At 35.7% G+C, this 13517-nt stretch overlaps 1 protein-coding gene across 6 annotated transcripts in view; it reads right to left on the bottom strand.

Annotated features, from left to right (window-relative positions):
- Positions 1-4502: 4502 nt before the first annotated feature.
- HYCC2 (hyccin PI4KA lipid kinase complex subunit 2) overlaps positions 4503-13517 on the bottom strand; it is a 60100-nt gene continuing 51085 nt past the window's right edge. For all 6 annotated transcript variants that reach the window (XM_087707247.1, XM_087707225.1, XM_087707262.1 and 3 more), the window contains one exon: positions 4503-13454. In XM_087707247.1, coding sequence (XP_087563373.1) covers positions 12856-13454 — 599 coding nt within the window. In that variant the 3' untranslated portion in view covers positions 4503-12855. The remainder of the gene's footprint in view (positions 13455-13517) is intronic.

Below are 13517 nucleotides of genomic sequence, written 5' to 3'. Positions count from 1 at the left end.
CGGCTTCCTTCCGCGGGCTCGTGATTGGCCCCTCTCTACTCCGGTGGGCGGAGCTAGCCAAGCCTTCTCTTTTGCGCTTCGGCTTCCTTCCGCGGGCTCGTGATTGGCCCCGCTCTACTCCGGTGGGCGGAGCTAGCCAAGCCTTCTCTTTTGCGCTTCGGCTTCCTTCCGCGGGCTCGTGATTGGCCCCTCTCTACTCCGGTGGGCGGAGGTAGCCAAGCCTTCTCTTATGCGCTTCGGCTTCCTTCCGCGGGCTCGTGATTGGCCCCGCTCTACTCCGGTGGGCGGAGCTAGCCAAGCCTTCTCTTATGCGCTTCGGCTTCCTTCCGCGGGCTCGTGATTGGCCCCTCTCTACTCCGGTGGGCGGAGCTAGCCAAGCCTTCTCTTATGCGCTTCGGCTTCCTTCCGCGGGCTCGTGATTGGCCGCTCTCGACGGCCAATGGGGAAGGACTCCTCCCCCGGAATGCGACGAGATAGGTGGTGGTGACGTCTTCCCGATTCGGCTCTTTTAACACTATATATATAAACAAACCGGCGGGAATGTCAGAGAGCGCGAGGAGTTGGACGCCTTTCGGTCCGCCGGCTGCTCTGTCCGCAGCTGGGCGAGAGAAGCTGCCTGGCATTTGAGCCACCTAAGTTCAATTTATTTATTTATATGTATGTATGTATGTATGTATATGTATACATATATATACACATGTATACACACACACACACAGATATATATGTATGTATGTATGTATGTATATATGTTTGTTATATTTGTGCTGATACATAAATAAAGGGAGACTAGTATAGATCTATTTCAAGCTATTTAGCTCTCATCAGCTAGCTGTGTAAACACATCTGCCTAAGAGGCAATACAGCACAGGTTCGATTCCCATTAAGGGTATGGCTATATATATATATATATATATATATAATGGCTAAGACGTTTGCCTAAGATGCAATACAGCACAGGTTCGAATCCCTGTAAGGGTATGGCTAGCTGATGAGAGCTAAATAGCTTGAAATAGATCTATACTAGTCTCTCTTTATTTATTTATCAGCACAAATAAAAAAAACACAAATATAACAAAGGCAACAGTACAAATATTGGGTTTCTGTCGTGATGGATATATATATATATATCTGGGAGGAAGATCACTAACCCTAACCCATTCTCTCTATATATATAATTTTGCCAAACATGTAGAAGACAAGCAGTGGTGGGATTCAAATAATTTAACAATCGGTTCTCTGCCCTAATAACCATCTGGGTAGGTGGGGCTCAGTGGTCATGTGACTGTGGGGGTGGCCAAGTCAATATCGCTCAGGTCAATGTGCGCTTCGCCTTAGTTATTACAATGGTAATAAGGGTTAACTGGAGAGGCAGTTTCTGTAAGTAGGGCAATAAAGATGAGGCTAGAAACAACACCAGAATGTTTCCTTCCTGCCTTCCTTACAGGATTAGCCCTGTAAAGTGGGAAAAAACAAAAGGAGATTTCTTACAACAAGCGGTTCTCCGAACTGCTTAGAAAGTTAACAACTGGTTCTCCCGAATAGGTGTGAACTGGCTGAATCCCACCACTGAAGACAACAGATATAAGTATAAACTTGATTATGAATACATGAAATGGATACGAATAAATGGGGACATTAGGACAGGGACCCTTGCAGACCTCTTAGGAATGGGGTGAGGTCAACAGTAGACAGTTTAAGATTGAAATATATAAATATTTTATATATTTTATATTTATATATAAATATATAAGATTGAAAAATATGATTGAAAGCAGCTGGGGGCCAGGTTAGGCAGCTACCTTATTTGCCTTTCTCAAGTCTGGAATTTCAACATTAGCAATAAAATCTAACCTTCTACTACAATTACTATATTTAGATCATTTAGTCCTCTGATACCTGTTTCTGAAGCATCCCCTTCTTATGTATACTGTGGATTGAACACATGGAATAAACTAGATTCAGAATTGTCTACTATAGCCATCAAATCTTCTCTTAAGTGTTTGCATTGTTTACTTACCAACTACTTATACAGATGTATTCTTGGAAACACTCCATTTTGGTGGTCTTTTGAATCAGCCTAGTTGGCCACACCTTAAGTCATAGAAAAGATTTCACTTTGTGACACCACCCATTTTAAGAAGTTCAGCAATATTTTTAATCTTAGTTCAGATTTTGTTTCAAACATTATTCTTTGCAATCTTCCTGAACAGAAATTGGCATTAGTGCAGACATGCATTCATTTTTCCATTTTTAAGTCTCTCTCTGCAGTTTTGAGATGAATCTAATGGCACTGATTATATTGTTTCCACTAGATTTTGAATGTATATTACACATCTATTACACATGTGTATTACACATTCTTAAAGTTCCACCTCATCCTGGGCACCCTTTTTTTGAACCTTTACCATCTGGCAGACAGTACAGGGTAATAAAAACAAGGATAAATAGGCTGAAAAACAGCTTCTATCCCAGGGAAGTAACTATGTTGAATTCTACTGTATAGTGCAAAACTAATGGAATTCAATTCAATTGTATAGAATGTGAAGGATTTTTGTTTGTGTTTTATTTTTATAGTTATAACGTACACTGAAGATGGCATTCAATTTCGTTGTACAAGGTGCAATAAAGCAAATTTAACGTCTTTCCATTAACACATTCTATTGCAAAGAATTATAATTTGCTTTGCTTTAGCCTTATCTCAGATCCATCCTGAAAGAGAAATAGGATACATAAATAAACTCTGAAACAAACAAGTACTGAATCGGCTTCCATTTAAGTCCCTATCAACCAGGGTTTGGGCTTCTACCTGGAATTTTGACCCAGTTTTTCTGAGATTCAAAACAACTTTTAGAAAAATACATTGAGTCTCTCTCCACCCCCCACTCCCCAATAAATTAGGCTGGATTCAAATAACAAGCTTTTTTGTGCACCTGGAGGCTATAGTCAATGGAGTAAAGGAAGCAGATAGTCCTATATTGTAGAACAAAGAATGGAAATAATCCAGATCTTCAGCATCTCAGTGTCCTTTGGATCAGGCACACTTCTCCAGACCATCTTATTTCACACTCCACATGTTGTGATGAATAAACCTAACTTGCCATTTCTCCATCTCAAATACTTATAGGGGAAATCGCTAGGATAATCTATGGCCACAAAAAGCGAAAAACAAATACTTGCTACGGTTAATGGCAATGACGACACATATTGTGACCAAAGAAATTATAGGGATATATCTGTAGTCACCAGGAATCTTAAGTTGACTTTGAGGATGCCTGGCCTGGAAAAAGTTGCAATTTTGAGATTTAGCAGAAGATGGCAGCAATATTTAAAAAGATGAAGCTTCTTTCAAGTTCTACAAATAACCTGAGGACAAATTATGCCATTTTTTTTAAAGATAGCCACAGAGGTGCTTAAAATTTCGTGAACCATTTTGAATTTATAATGTTTTTGCATAAATGTTACTTAAAACATGTTTTCCACACAAATTCTGAAAGTAGATAAAAAAGAAACAAATTAAGCAAATTGGTAAAAAAGTCATAGTTCATTTATTTGAGGAAAATCATCCAAAACTACATATTTGTGTTGCCCAAATTATAGACTAACAATAAATTTGCCTACAGAATAGGAATAAGTGGCATTGCTATGAAAGTAATGTGATAAAATTCTGTTCAACAATTATTTTATGCTTGTTTAAGGTATATAAATCAAAATTAAACCACAAGGGAATGCCCAAGAATACCAATCAAAGCTACTATAGTAATTGAAGAATACTAATTTGGATAAATTATACAATATTGGATCAACGATAATGGCAATGCATCAGATCTGAAATACCACGTCTTAAATTGATGAAGAACAGATAGAATAGTATCTTGTAGAACAGTATGAAGAGAAAATATACAGTTGGACAATTAAGTATAAAAATTTATTCAAAAGTGACATCTTTCATTAAATTATCGCTGCCCCCATTTACCTCCATAATTTTGACAAAAGCAAATACATAAGGTTAGTCTGTCTTCATCAGGCTGCCTTAAGAACACAAATTTGACTTTGAGGATACCTAGCATGGCATCCTGTGGTCTATAAAACCAACTTATTAAAGTTGAAAACTTGGTAATTACTTTTTAATAAATCCTTCTAATATTCTAAAATATATATATCTGAAGAACAAGTAAAACTTTTTAATGTACAATTGACTCAAGTCAAGAATGAGGAACTTGAGCTACTTCATCTAGTATTGGATCTCAGATCCAGTATGGGTAATGTTCAGGAGAAAATAGATGTAGGTCAACATCTGAAAGTTTATTTTCATTACTCCTAAATGATCTAGGATGGTGTTAATTTCTGGCCACTGTCACTAGCAGATTGGAAGTCATCATAGGGTCTCTTCAATACTCACCCTACCCTTAGGTTTAGGTTTTATTAGGATTTGTATGCCGCCCACTCCCTAGAGACTCTGGGCGGCTTACAGATAAAAATTGGGGGGGGGGGGAGGGGACATATAAAAATTAAAAAGAACAAACATTAAAATTGCACAACATACATACAGTTTAGAGTGGGGCTGGATAAAATCAACAGCCCCAGGCCTGCCGGAACAGCCAGGTCTTAATCGCTTTGCGGAAGGCCGAAAGAGTAGTAAGGGTCCGGATCTCCACGGGGAGATCGTTCCATAGGGCCGGAGCAGCTACAGAGAAGGCCCTCCCCCGGGGAGTCGCCAGCCGACATTGACCGGCAGATGGAATCCGGAGGAGGCCTAATCTGTGTGATCTTATTGGCCTCTGGGAAGTAAATGGCAGGAGGCGGTCTCTCAAGTAGCCAGGTCCTAAACCATGTAGGGCTTTAAAAGTAACAACTAGCACCTTGAAGCGTGTCCGGAGACCAATGGGGAGCCAGTGCAGCTCGCGGAGGATAGGTGTAACGTGGGTGTACCTAGGCACACCCACTATCGCTCGCGTGGCTGCCTTCTGGACCAACTGCAGTCTTCGAACAGTCTTCAAGGGCAGCCCCATGTAGAGCACGTGGAAATACTACAGTTTTCTATATTGTGACATTTTAGATGGTTCTAAATCTGTAAATATTTCAACCACTATTTAACAGTTTAAGGGTTTATATTAAATACCCCCTGAAGAGTTTGGAATGGAGTGGAATGGAATAGAAGTCAATGTGAACATTTTAACAATGACATCAGTAGCTGCACTGACAATCTTCTTGCTTATTAAATTCCCAAGACATGGGAGTATTTGGAAGAGAACCTCCCAGTGCTTCACAGATTAAAATACTGCAGCCTGTAACATGTAAACCTATTGATGCTCTGTGCCAAGTAATGCTAACGGTCAGGCCCACTAGTCAACCAGTTTTTAGATTTTAACTTCAGTGCAAGGATTGTTATATAAAATACCTACCCAAAAGAAGCATGCTTTATGAGAAGATAATATGCTGTTCATGTAAAAAGTATACTGGGGAAAATATGACAATGTGACCATTTTTCCAGAAACAGCAGCACAATATTTATTTAAACACCTTTTTTATATACATATATATTCTGCGTTGCAGATTAGTTTTAATTTTATACACCTCTATTTACAATAATTCAAAATATTATCTATCTCTGGCAATTATTTACAAATTCAACACTTAACACAGTTCAACATTAACCAGATTCAGTAAGACAGTTACGATAATGGCTTACATGCACCAGTATAAGATCTTCAAAAACATGTCATCTGAGCTCTGTTAATATTTTTTCACAGGTCCCAATTAGGGCCCCAATGCCATAAAGACTGCATTTATATTACATACTCATTTTGCTTAACATTTCACCAGCACCAAATTTTGATTTGTTTCAAATATCATACCAATATGCTGGTGGAATATTATCATAAATCAACTCCTTTTGTCAAACAGATCTTCTATAAAATAAGTGGGCTATTTGCTAGCTATGGTTATTGTAAATGAGGTAAAATAGGTTACATAATGCCAGAACAGTAAAAATCCTTCAGAAATCTTGGTTTAATAATAAACCTTTGTATGACAGATAAATAATTGGTCAGATGGAAGGTGTGAAGGGAAAAGAAAATGCTTTTGAAAGATGAGCTTATGTAACTATTGTCAAACAAGCTAGAATTAAACATTGTTAAGTCAGGATATCTGTTTACAAACATTAAAAATTAACATCTCCATTTGCCATCAGTACCTTCTCAGAAATTATTCAAATCCAAGAATAAAGTTTAATGTGACCAAGTTAAGTGAATCATCTTGCCTTTGAGATGACCTTGCAATAAACAGACTGATTTCAAGTTTCTATATTCTACTTTCCAATCATAAACAACACATTCAAAAGTACTAATGAGAATACTGTAAAAAGTAATTTCAAAATGAAGACTAGTTAACGTGTAAAATTTTAAACACTCATGAATATATATCATTTATATATATCCCTCGGAATGCCTATTGCAGATAATTGTTTAAACAGAAACATTACAAATTAGTAACCATATGTGTTGATCGTAAGTAAAAATTCAAGTGAAAACAAAATCAAAATTGATAAGCCAGTGTAAATTAAATAGGCTTCCCCACCACCACTATCTACTGATTTCAAGTATTTTATATGTAGAATAAAGATATTGGGCTGGGTTACACATGATCAACTATTAACTGCATGAATTAATATTATATTGTTAATGCCAGGAGTAATCTTGGTCCCATTTGAAATAAAGCACCCAAAATATTCTGTTTTCTAGTACCAATAGATGCTGCAATTTTAATTCTCTAATATTTAATGCAATCAGCTTTTAAATTTAGGAGTAGAATTCAAAAATTGTACAGAAATGCTTTTGTACTCACTAATATTTATTTACATTGCAAATTAAAGGTCTCAACATAAAATGGATGCTCCTTATTACAAATCATGGAATGACTATACATTTAGAATTGTATTTCTGGGAAGAATAGTAAACCAATTTTGAAAATATATTTTCAAGTTTACAATACTTACTGTGGGCTTGAATATATTTAACAAAAACTATTTAAGGGCTTTAAAAAAAGTTATGCTCCAATCATATATGGCAGTTTATGCAATTCCATACTGCAGCCTTGACAATTCTGACAGAAATTTAAGAAACAATCTCCTAACTTGTACCTCTTGTATATTTCATTGTATTTAAATTTTACATATGATGGAAATGGGTGTATGAATACATACAAATAACCAATTTTTAAAATCCTGCTTGCTTTTTCGCGGGGATTTGAGTTCGAATATATTATTTTCCACAAAATTTAGTTATATGTTTTAAGTGCAAACTATTTTAAAAATCTTACTGAACATAAAGTGAGGGTTCTTTATAAAAGTACAATACAAAAATATTTGTGGGGAAACAAAAGGGAGAATTAATTGGTTATTCAAAATATTATTTGATGTATTAATCAGCAGAAAACTAGGTTAGATGGATATTCAGGCTAATAGTGGTATCATGTATTTTTATTAAAGCATATTTGAGAAATTAATGATAATTTATTTAAAGAGAATTAAATGAAAGAGAATCAAACCTTTAATTATAAACAAAAATTAAAGGTTTTTATTCGAATGATTCAGTGAATCTTTGGATCATAACCAATGAGTGCAATAATAAAAAGATTTAACAGTACAAATGAACGTGAATAATTATAATGGGGTATAATACAGAAGCACTAGTAACAGGAAATGAATTTAATTCCTAATTAATCATGAGTAAACCATGAATAAAAACTTTTGTCAAGCACTTCTTTCTCACTGACATGTTTGTTTGTTATGTTAAACAAATTAGTCTTCAACAGTTGGAATGAGCCAACTTTGGGTTCATCTAAGTGATTCTGCATGTATACTCTTATCCTACTACTGTCCCAATATTGCATTTAGTATTAAGAAATGAATCAAATTATTAGTCTTTGGCAATTATTAATTTTAACTGGTTGAATATGAAGTTTTATTTAATTTTAAGTGGTAAAATTATAATGCATGATATGTGATTATCCAGAAATAATTTATAAAACATTTTTGAAATAATTTATGCAAATAGTATTTAGATTGATTTGTCTTTTCTGCCTATATGTTCCTTAAAGTCTAAAATAAAATTGTTGATTTCATCTCCTTAATTATTTGTTAAAAGTTGCAATTTTTGTACTAATTTAAAAAATCTGTGGCATTTGGATGGTACTACCGCCGGCACTCAAATTACTCCTTCAAAATGTATTTGTAACAAGAAAATGAAAATCTATTCCCTGAAGATAAATACTGAAAATAATGAAAAAATATTAAACAAACATTTTGAAATATACACATATACATATATGTTTCAGAATATTACATTGATTATAATTACATACCTCTTGCAAACAACAGAGCAATTGATTGTCAACATCTGACAAATAGTACACATCTGTGTGTGTTATTTGTGTGTGTATGTGGTTATACACACACACGCACGCACGCACATATCCATTCCCCAGCAGAAAAAAAAACTACTTCCCACAAAATAGTGCAAATCAAAAGTCTGAAATTATTATGATTTCCTTATTTCAGTTGTAAAATATAGGAACTTGCCTACTTTAAATCTACAAAGAGCATCAGGATACAAGACACCCAGTTTATGAATCAGATACTATTACTGTATATGTTTGAAAAACACTATATTTTAAACAATGTCTCACTGTGATACAAATTCATCATTCTGGCATAGAATGATGCATAGTTTTACATGAAAGACTTATTAAGAAATCATTGAAACAGCTGCCCATAAATTGCACATCAGCAATGTTTGAAATAGTTTTGTAATCAATGAGATGAATAATCTTCTTCTCATATTATTGTCTGTATTATGAAAAAAACCGCAAGCCAGGTCAAATGGTGTAATTAAAATAATCCAGCATTTGGTAATAACCATATAATTATATGCTTACCTTTCCTTTTTTTTTTACATGTAAAACTAGAGCAAAAGTCATGGCAGCATAATCTTTACAACATGTAATGATTACATATTCCTCCAGAGAGGAAGGCAAGTAAAAATATTATTTCACACTATTGTCCTACCCAATTTTGTTCACAGTTCTTTCTTGTAATCATATTTTCAGATTTTATTTTTATACAGGCATTTCTGTCAACACACGCATAAGATATGAAGATGCTCTTTTTCACTGTGCAACTGGAACGAAATATTGTAAGAACTGCCATTTCTACTTAACAGAAGCTATTATATAACAGGATACGTATAACAATATTTAAATGCAAATATCTGTCATATCCTTCAGAGGATTACTGTTGCCTATAATCCAGTAAAAAGTTTGTAATGGCAAATTACAAGGTTCAATGGAAAGTTCTGACTTTTGTGCCAAACTAATTCTATTTCATTCCCATGTCCCATGTCAATGAATTTTACAAACTACACCGATCTTCACTCAGGCATCACCATTTTTGGTGGAATTATCTTTCCCTTCTTCCTTTTCAAAACTGAGTACTGTAACTCTCTCTCTCTCTCTAGATTACAATGAGTTTACAATGAACCACAATGTACTTTCTGAGTAACACATGAAAGATAGTGACTGAGTCTCTCTATATATTTGGTAAGCATACATGGTAGGTTTACACACTTTTGGATAGTTCGTGGTCAACATTATAAAAAGCTAGTGTGCAATTCAACTGGGGGGGAGGGGGGAGAATAGGCAAACCCAAGGTGCTAAGAGGAAAGGAACAATCTCAACCATGAATAAGAAACAAAGAGAGATGTTACATCCCCACTGAGTCTGAACCTTCAAATACAAAACATCAATACAGTGCTTTTAGCAAAAACTTTGGGACAGCTTAGCAGCAGATACATCAACAAATGTTGAAGCAGTATTAGCATGACCTATTAAGAGAACCAATTAATATTCTCAAGTAAGACACAGACATTTAAGAAAAGATATCCAGCAATGTTTCCTCCATCATAAAGACACAGAAACAAGGTAAGCTTCATACTTGAGTCCACAGTAAGGGAAAAATTGCATATTAAAATAGGAATAGAATCTGAACAATGTGCCAACTCTTTAGAAGAAAAATAAGAAACATAAACCAAAATTGAAAACACGTACATGATGTTATAATGTGTCAAACGATACTAAAAGCAAAAGACCTAAATACAGAAAACTGTACTACACAGAAGAAAACAATCACTTTACTAATTCTATAAGTCATCACCCCAACATATGTACACATTGTAATTTTAATATGTTGAGTAGATACAATATATATTTTATTCAATATTTAAAAAAATAAACTATAACCTCTTTAAGATGATTTGCACAGTTAAAGACATTCCAGTTTGATAGCAAGCTACCAATCATCAGTATGTAAATTAGACTTTCTGCATATTATGTGCATACAACTACATACAGATTTTAAAAAAAAAACAAGCTTAACTTGTGACTTAAATTTTTCAAAAAGAATGAATAAATTAACTGGTCCGAATTACAGCAATATTTCTTTTCAACTAAGACTTGGTTTTTGCTATGTAGAATACATGGATCTGGATCTTAAAAAGCTAATCTAGGTATAACCACAGGCTTAGTCATCCCAGTAGTTTTGGTTTTTAAATCCTGTCACCTTGGTCATAATCATTTCTCTGATCTTCACACCATTAAATCAGAAGGATGCAAACATAGTTTAATATGTTGCACAATGAACTATACTACTTAACACTTGAAAGCCCAAAGTCCCTGGTTATAAAACTATTCATGCAGTTTTCTGTATAATGGTCATAGTTTTCTATTATTAAAAAAGACTGCTGAATTATATGGGAATCATATTAGTTCTCTAGAAAAATAAAGACATACAGCTAGGTTCCTTCTCACTTTTTCTACAGAACAAAGAAACTTTTTGAAGTTGTCTGTAATGGATGGCTTTAGAGCTCAAGAAGTCTAACCTACATTATACATATTATTCAAAATTATTCTGAATATTCAATAATTACAGTGAATCGCTGGGAAACATTCCTGAGTTTCAATAATATTGGAATTAAATTTGACATTAGCTTTGCTTTAATGAGTGCCTATACAAAGTAACTACTACTTAGTGTAATAGTAATAATTTAAAATGAGGATTACTTTAGCTACAATTCTTCTGACAAACTCCAGATTCAAATCAAAAGTCAGGAAAAAAGACAAAAGAGAGTAGAAGAACTGGAAACTATCAACTAAACTTAATGTTTTCTTTAGCAGAATAATGGCACTTGGTAATCTGAACATTTTAATCTTTGACCCTTCTGAAAATAATGTATTATGTTTGAATCTTTTCAACCTATAAATAATTCAAAAGGTTACTTCGGGGAAGGAGGAATATAACTTATATCTGTTCCTTTCATTAACTGTCAACAGAATTCCAGGTCAAAGTACAGCAAAAATATAAGAAGGCAAAACAGCCCCTTTGCTTTCCACGTATACATTACTCTTCAAAACATGATGAACACTTTCTTTAGAATAAGAAATGCAATTTAAAGCAGTGATCTACAGCACAGATATCACGTATTGCTGACACACCACATGCATTCAAGATTAAATTCAACAGTATGCATTCCCAGATTAAAGTGGGGGAGATAATATCTTTAGCTCCCCCACACACACCCGCATTACATTAACTATATGAACTATGACTGCAATGGATTGATCAAAATATAGGCAGTGAATTGTTTCCTTTGGAAAGAGAAAGCTGCCAAAAAAAAAACCCCACTGCTTGAGAAATGATTTTAAGGAAAACTGATGCCCCAGTATTTCCAGCAGCCACTGCCTCTGTTCCTGGCATTCCCCGCTGGAGAACCACTTGTCCTTTTTGAAGCTTCTGAGTTTGTTCAATGACAAAATTTAGTCATTCCACCGCAAGCACCCTGAAAAAATGCCCTCACCTAAACTTCAATTGTTCTTGTAGGTTCCAAAGATTCTCAACTTACAAAAGTAACTTTTTAAAGGAGCATTGATGAGTAGTCATACTTGGGAAAGCCCATGTTCCCATTTTTCTCAATCTTGTTTTAAATGTATTTCATCTTTCAAATTTCTACCATGGAGAGAAACAACCCTGTTTCCTGGGTGGGGAAGACATGTAAACATGGCTCCATAGGCCTTAAAACTGCATTGCAATCTATGCTGTCTACTTACAGCCCATTCATTTCGAAGGAGCAATTTCCTGGTCATAAATACATGTCTCGGGTAGCTGAACATTAAGTTGGGAGGGCGAGGGTGGATGGATGGTAGAGGAAGACTACTCTAAGGTTCGTGACAAAGTGCATTTCAACCGCCATCAGAAGCAATGACAATATTCCTCTCCCACAGAATTGATTGCACTAACTCAGAGGTCCAAAAGTCCTACTAGAATCTCTGAGGCACTCTTGGTTCCGAGAGACAAAAAATAATAATAATCACAATTCATTAGTCTTTGCAGAACTTTAGACTGAGAAAACTAACCCGTTTACTATTTCTCAGGAAAGCCGAAGCTTTGTTTCGATAGGGATCACATTCTCCATTTCCTCCAATCTTCTCACAGTGACTCACAGTGTTGAAATGGGAACTGATCTGCCTACAATGGATTGCACATCACCCAAGGAGAACCAAAGGCTTGGAAAAGGCATAAAGTATATTTTATACTGTTTTCACAATGACATTTATGGGAGAGGGGGGGCGCAAACATGAGGTTTTATTGCTGTTTCAGTACAAAATATAGTATAGTATCTAAATGAATCGGACAAGATCACCAAAAGCCAGGGTTTTCAAACGATAAGATGAAGATTGTAGATGTTGCTCAAAAAAAGAATTGGACAAATGGAAAAAAATATAGGAAGGTTAAAAAAAAAAAAGTTAGACTTGGGATATTAGTTGCATATTGAAACTTGGGGATCTGGACTGCTTAGTCAGAGGAGCTCCTGGTGAGTGGACATCTTTGCCATTTCCAGCTTGACTTAACCGGTCCTCTTGTAGACTAATGGTTGAAAAACGATTGGAGTTGCCGGCTGCTAAGTTAGTAACGCCATCACCGCCAATGCCAACGTTGGAACCCGTCTGGCTACCATTCACATAGTCAAATGATTTACTGGAAGAAGCACTTGCAGTTCGGATCAGGCTTACACTGCTGGCTTTTGGGACCACCTGCCCAGCAGGCAAACTCAAATGTTTCTTTGTGGGAGTAATTTCAATGGCATCTGTACTGAGGTCAATTGACTGTTGCAAGTACTGCTTGCGGGCAGATTCTCGAGGGCTGTCTGTGGATTTGGTAGCTAAGATGATCTCCTTATCCTTGGCCAAAAGCCCAGCAACTCCTTTCCTTAAGCTGCTCCTCTGAGATGTGGACGAAGGTTTGGTCCCAGGTGGCTGGCTGCTAAGTGATGCCCCGGAGGAAAACCCTTCATCAGCGTCATTGAAGTTCACAGATTCTTCTCTTCCACTGACTCCGTCACCATCTGAAAATACCAAAGACCCCAGAGTAAGAAATTACGATACTATGATTCAATTTTAAAAGTGGA

Source organism: Thamnophis sirtalis, unplaced genomic scaffold (genome assembly GCF_051295495.1).
Source record: "Thamnophis sirtalis isolate CommonGarterSnake01/CBP01778 unplaced genomic scaffold, rThaSir2_p1.2 scaffold_1, whole genome shotgun sequence".
NCBI classification, from domain to species: Eukaryota; Metazoa; Chordata; class Lepidosauria; order Squamata; family Natricidae; genus Thamnophis; species Thamnophis sirtalis.
Note: the sequence above shows the minus strand (reverse complement) of the source record. Positions and strands in the feature narration are given on the sequence as shown.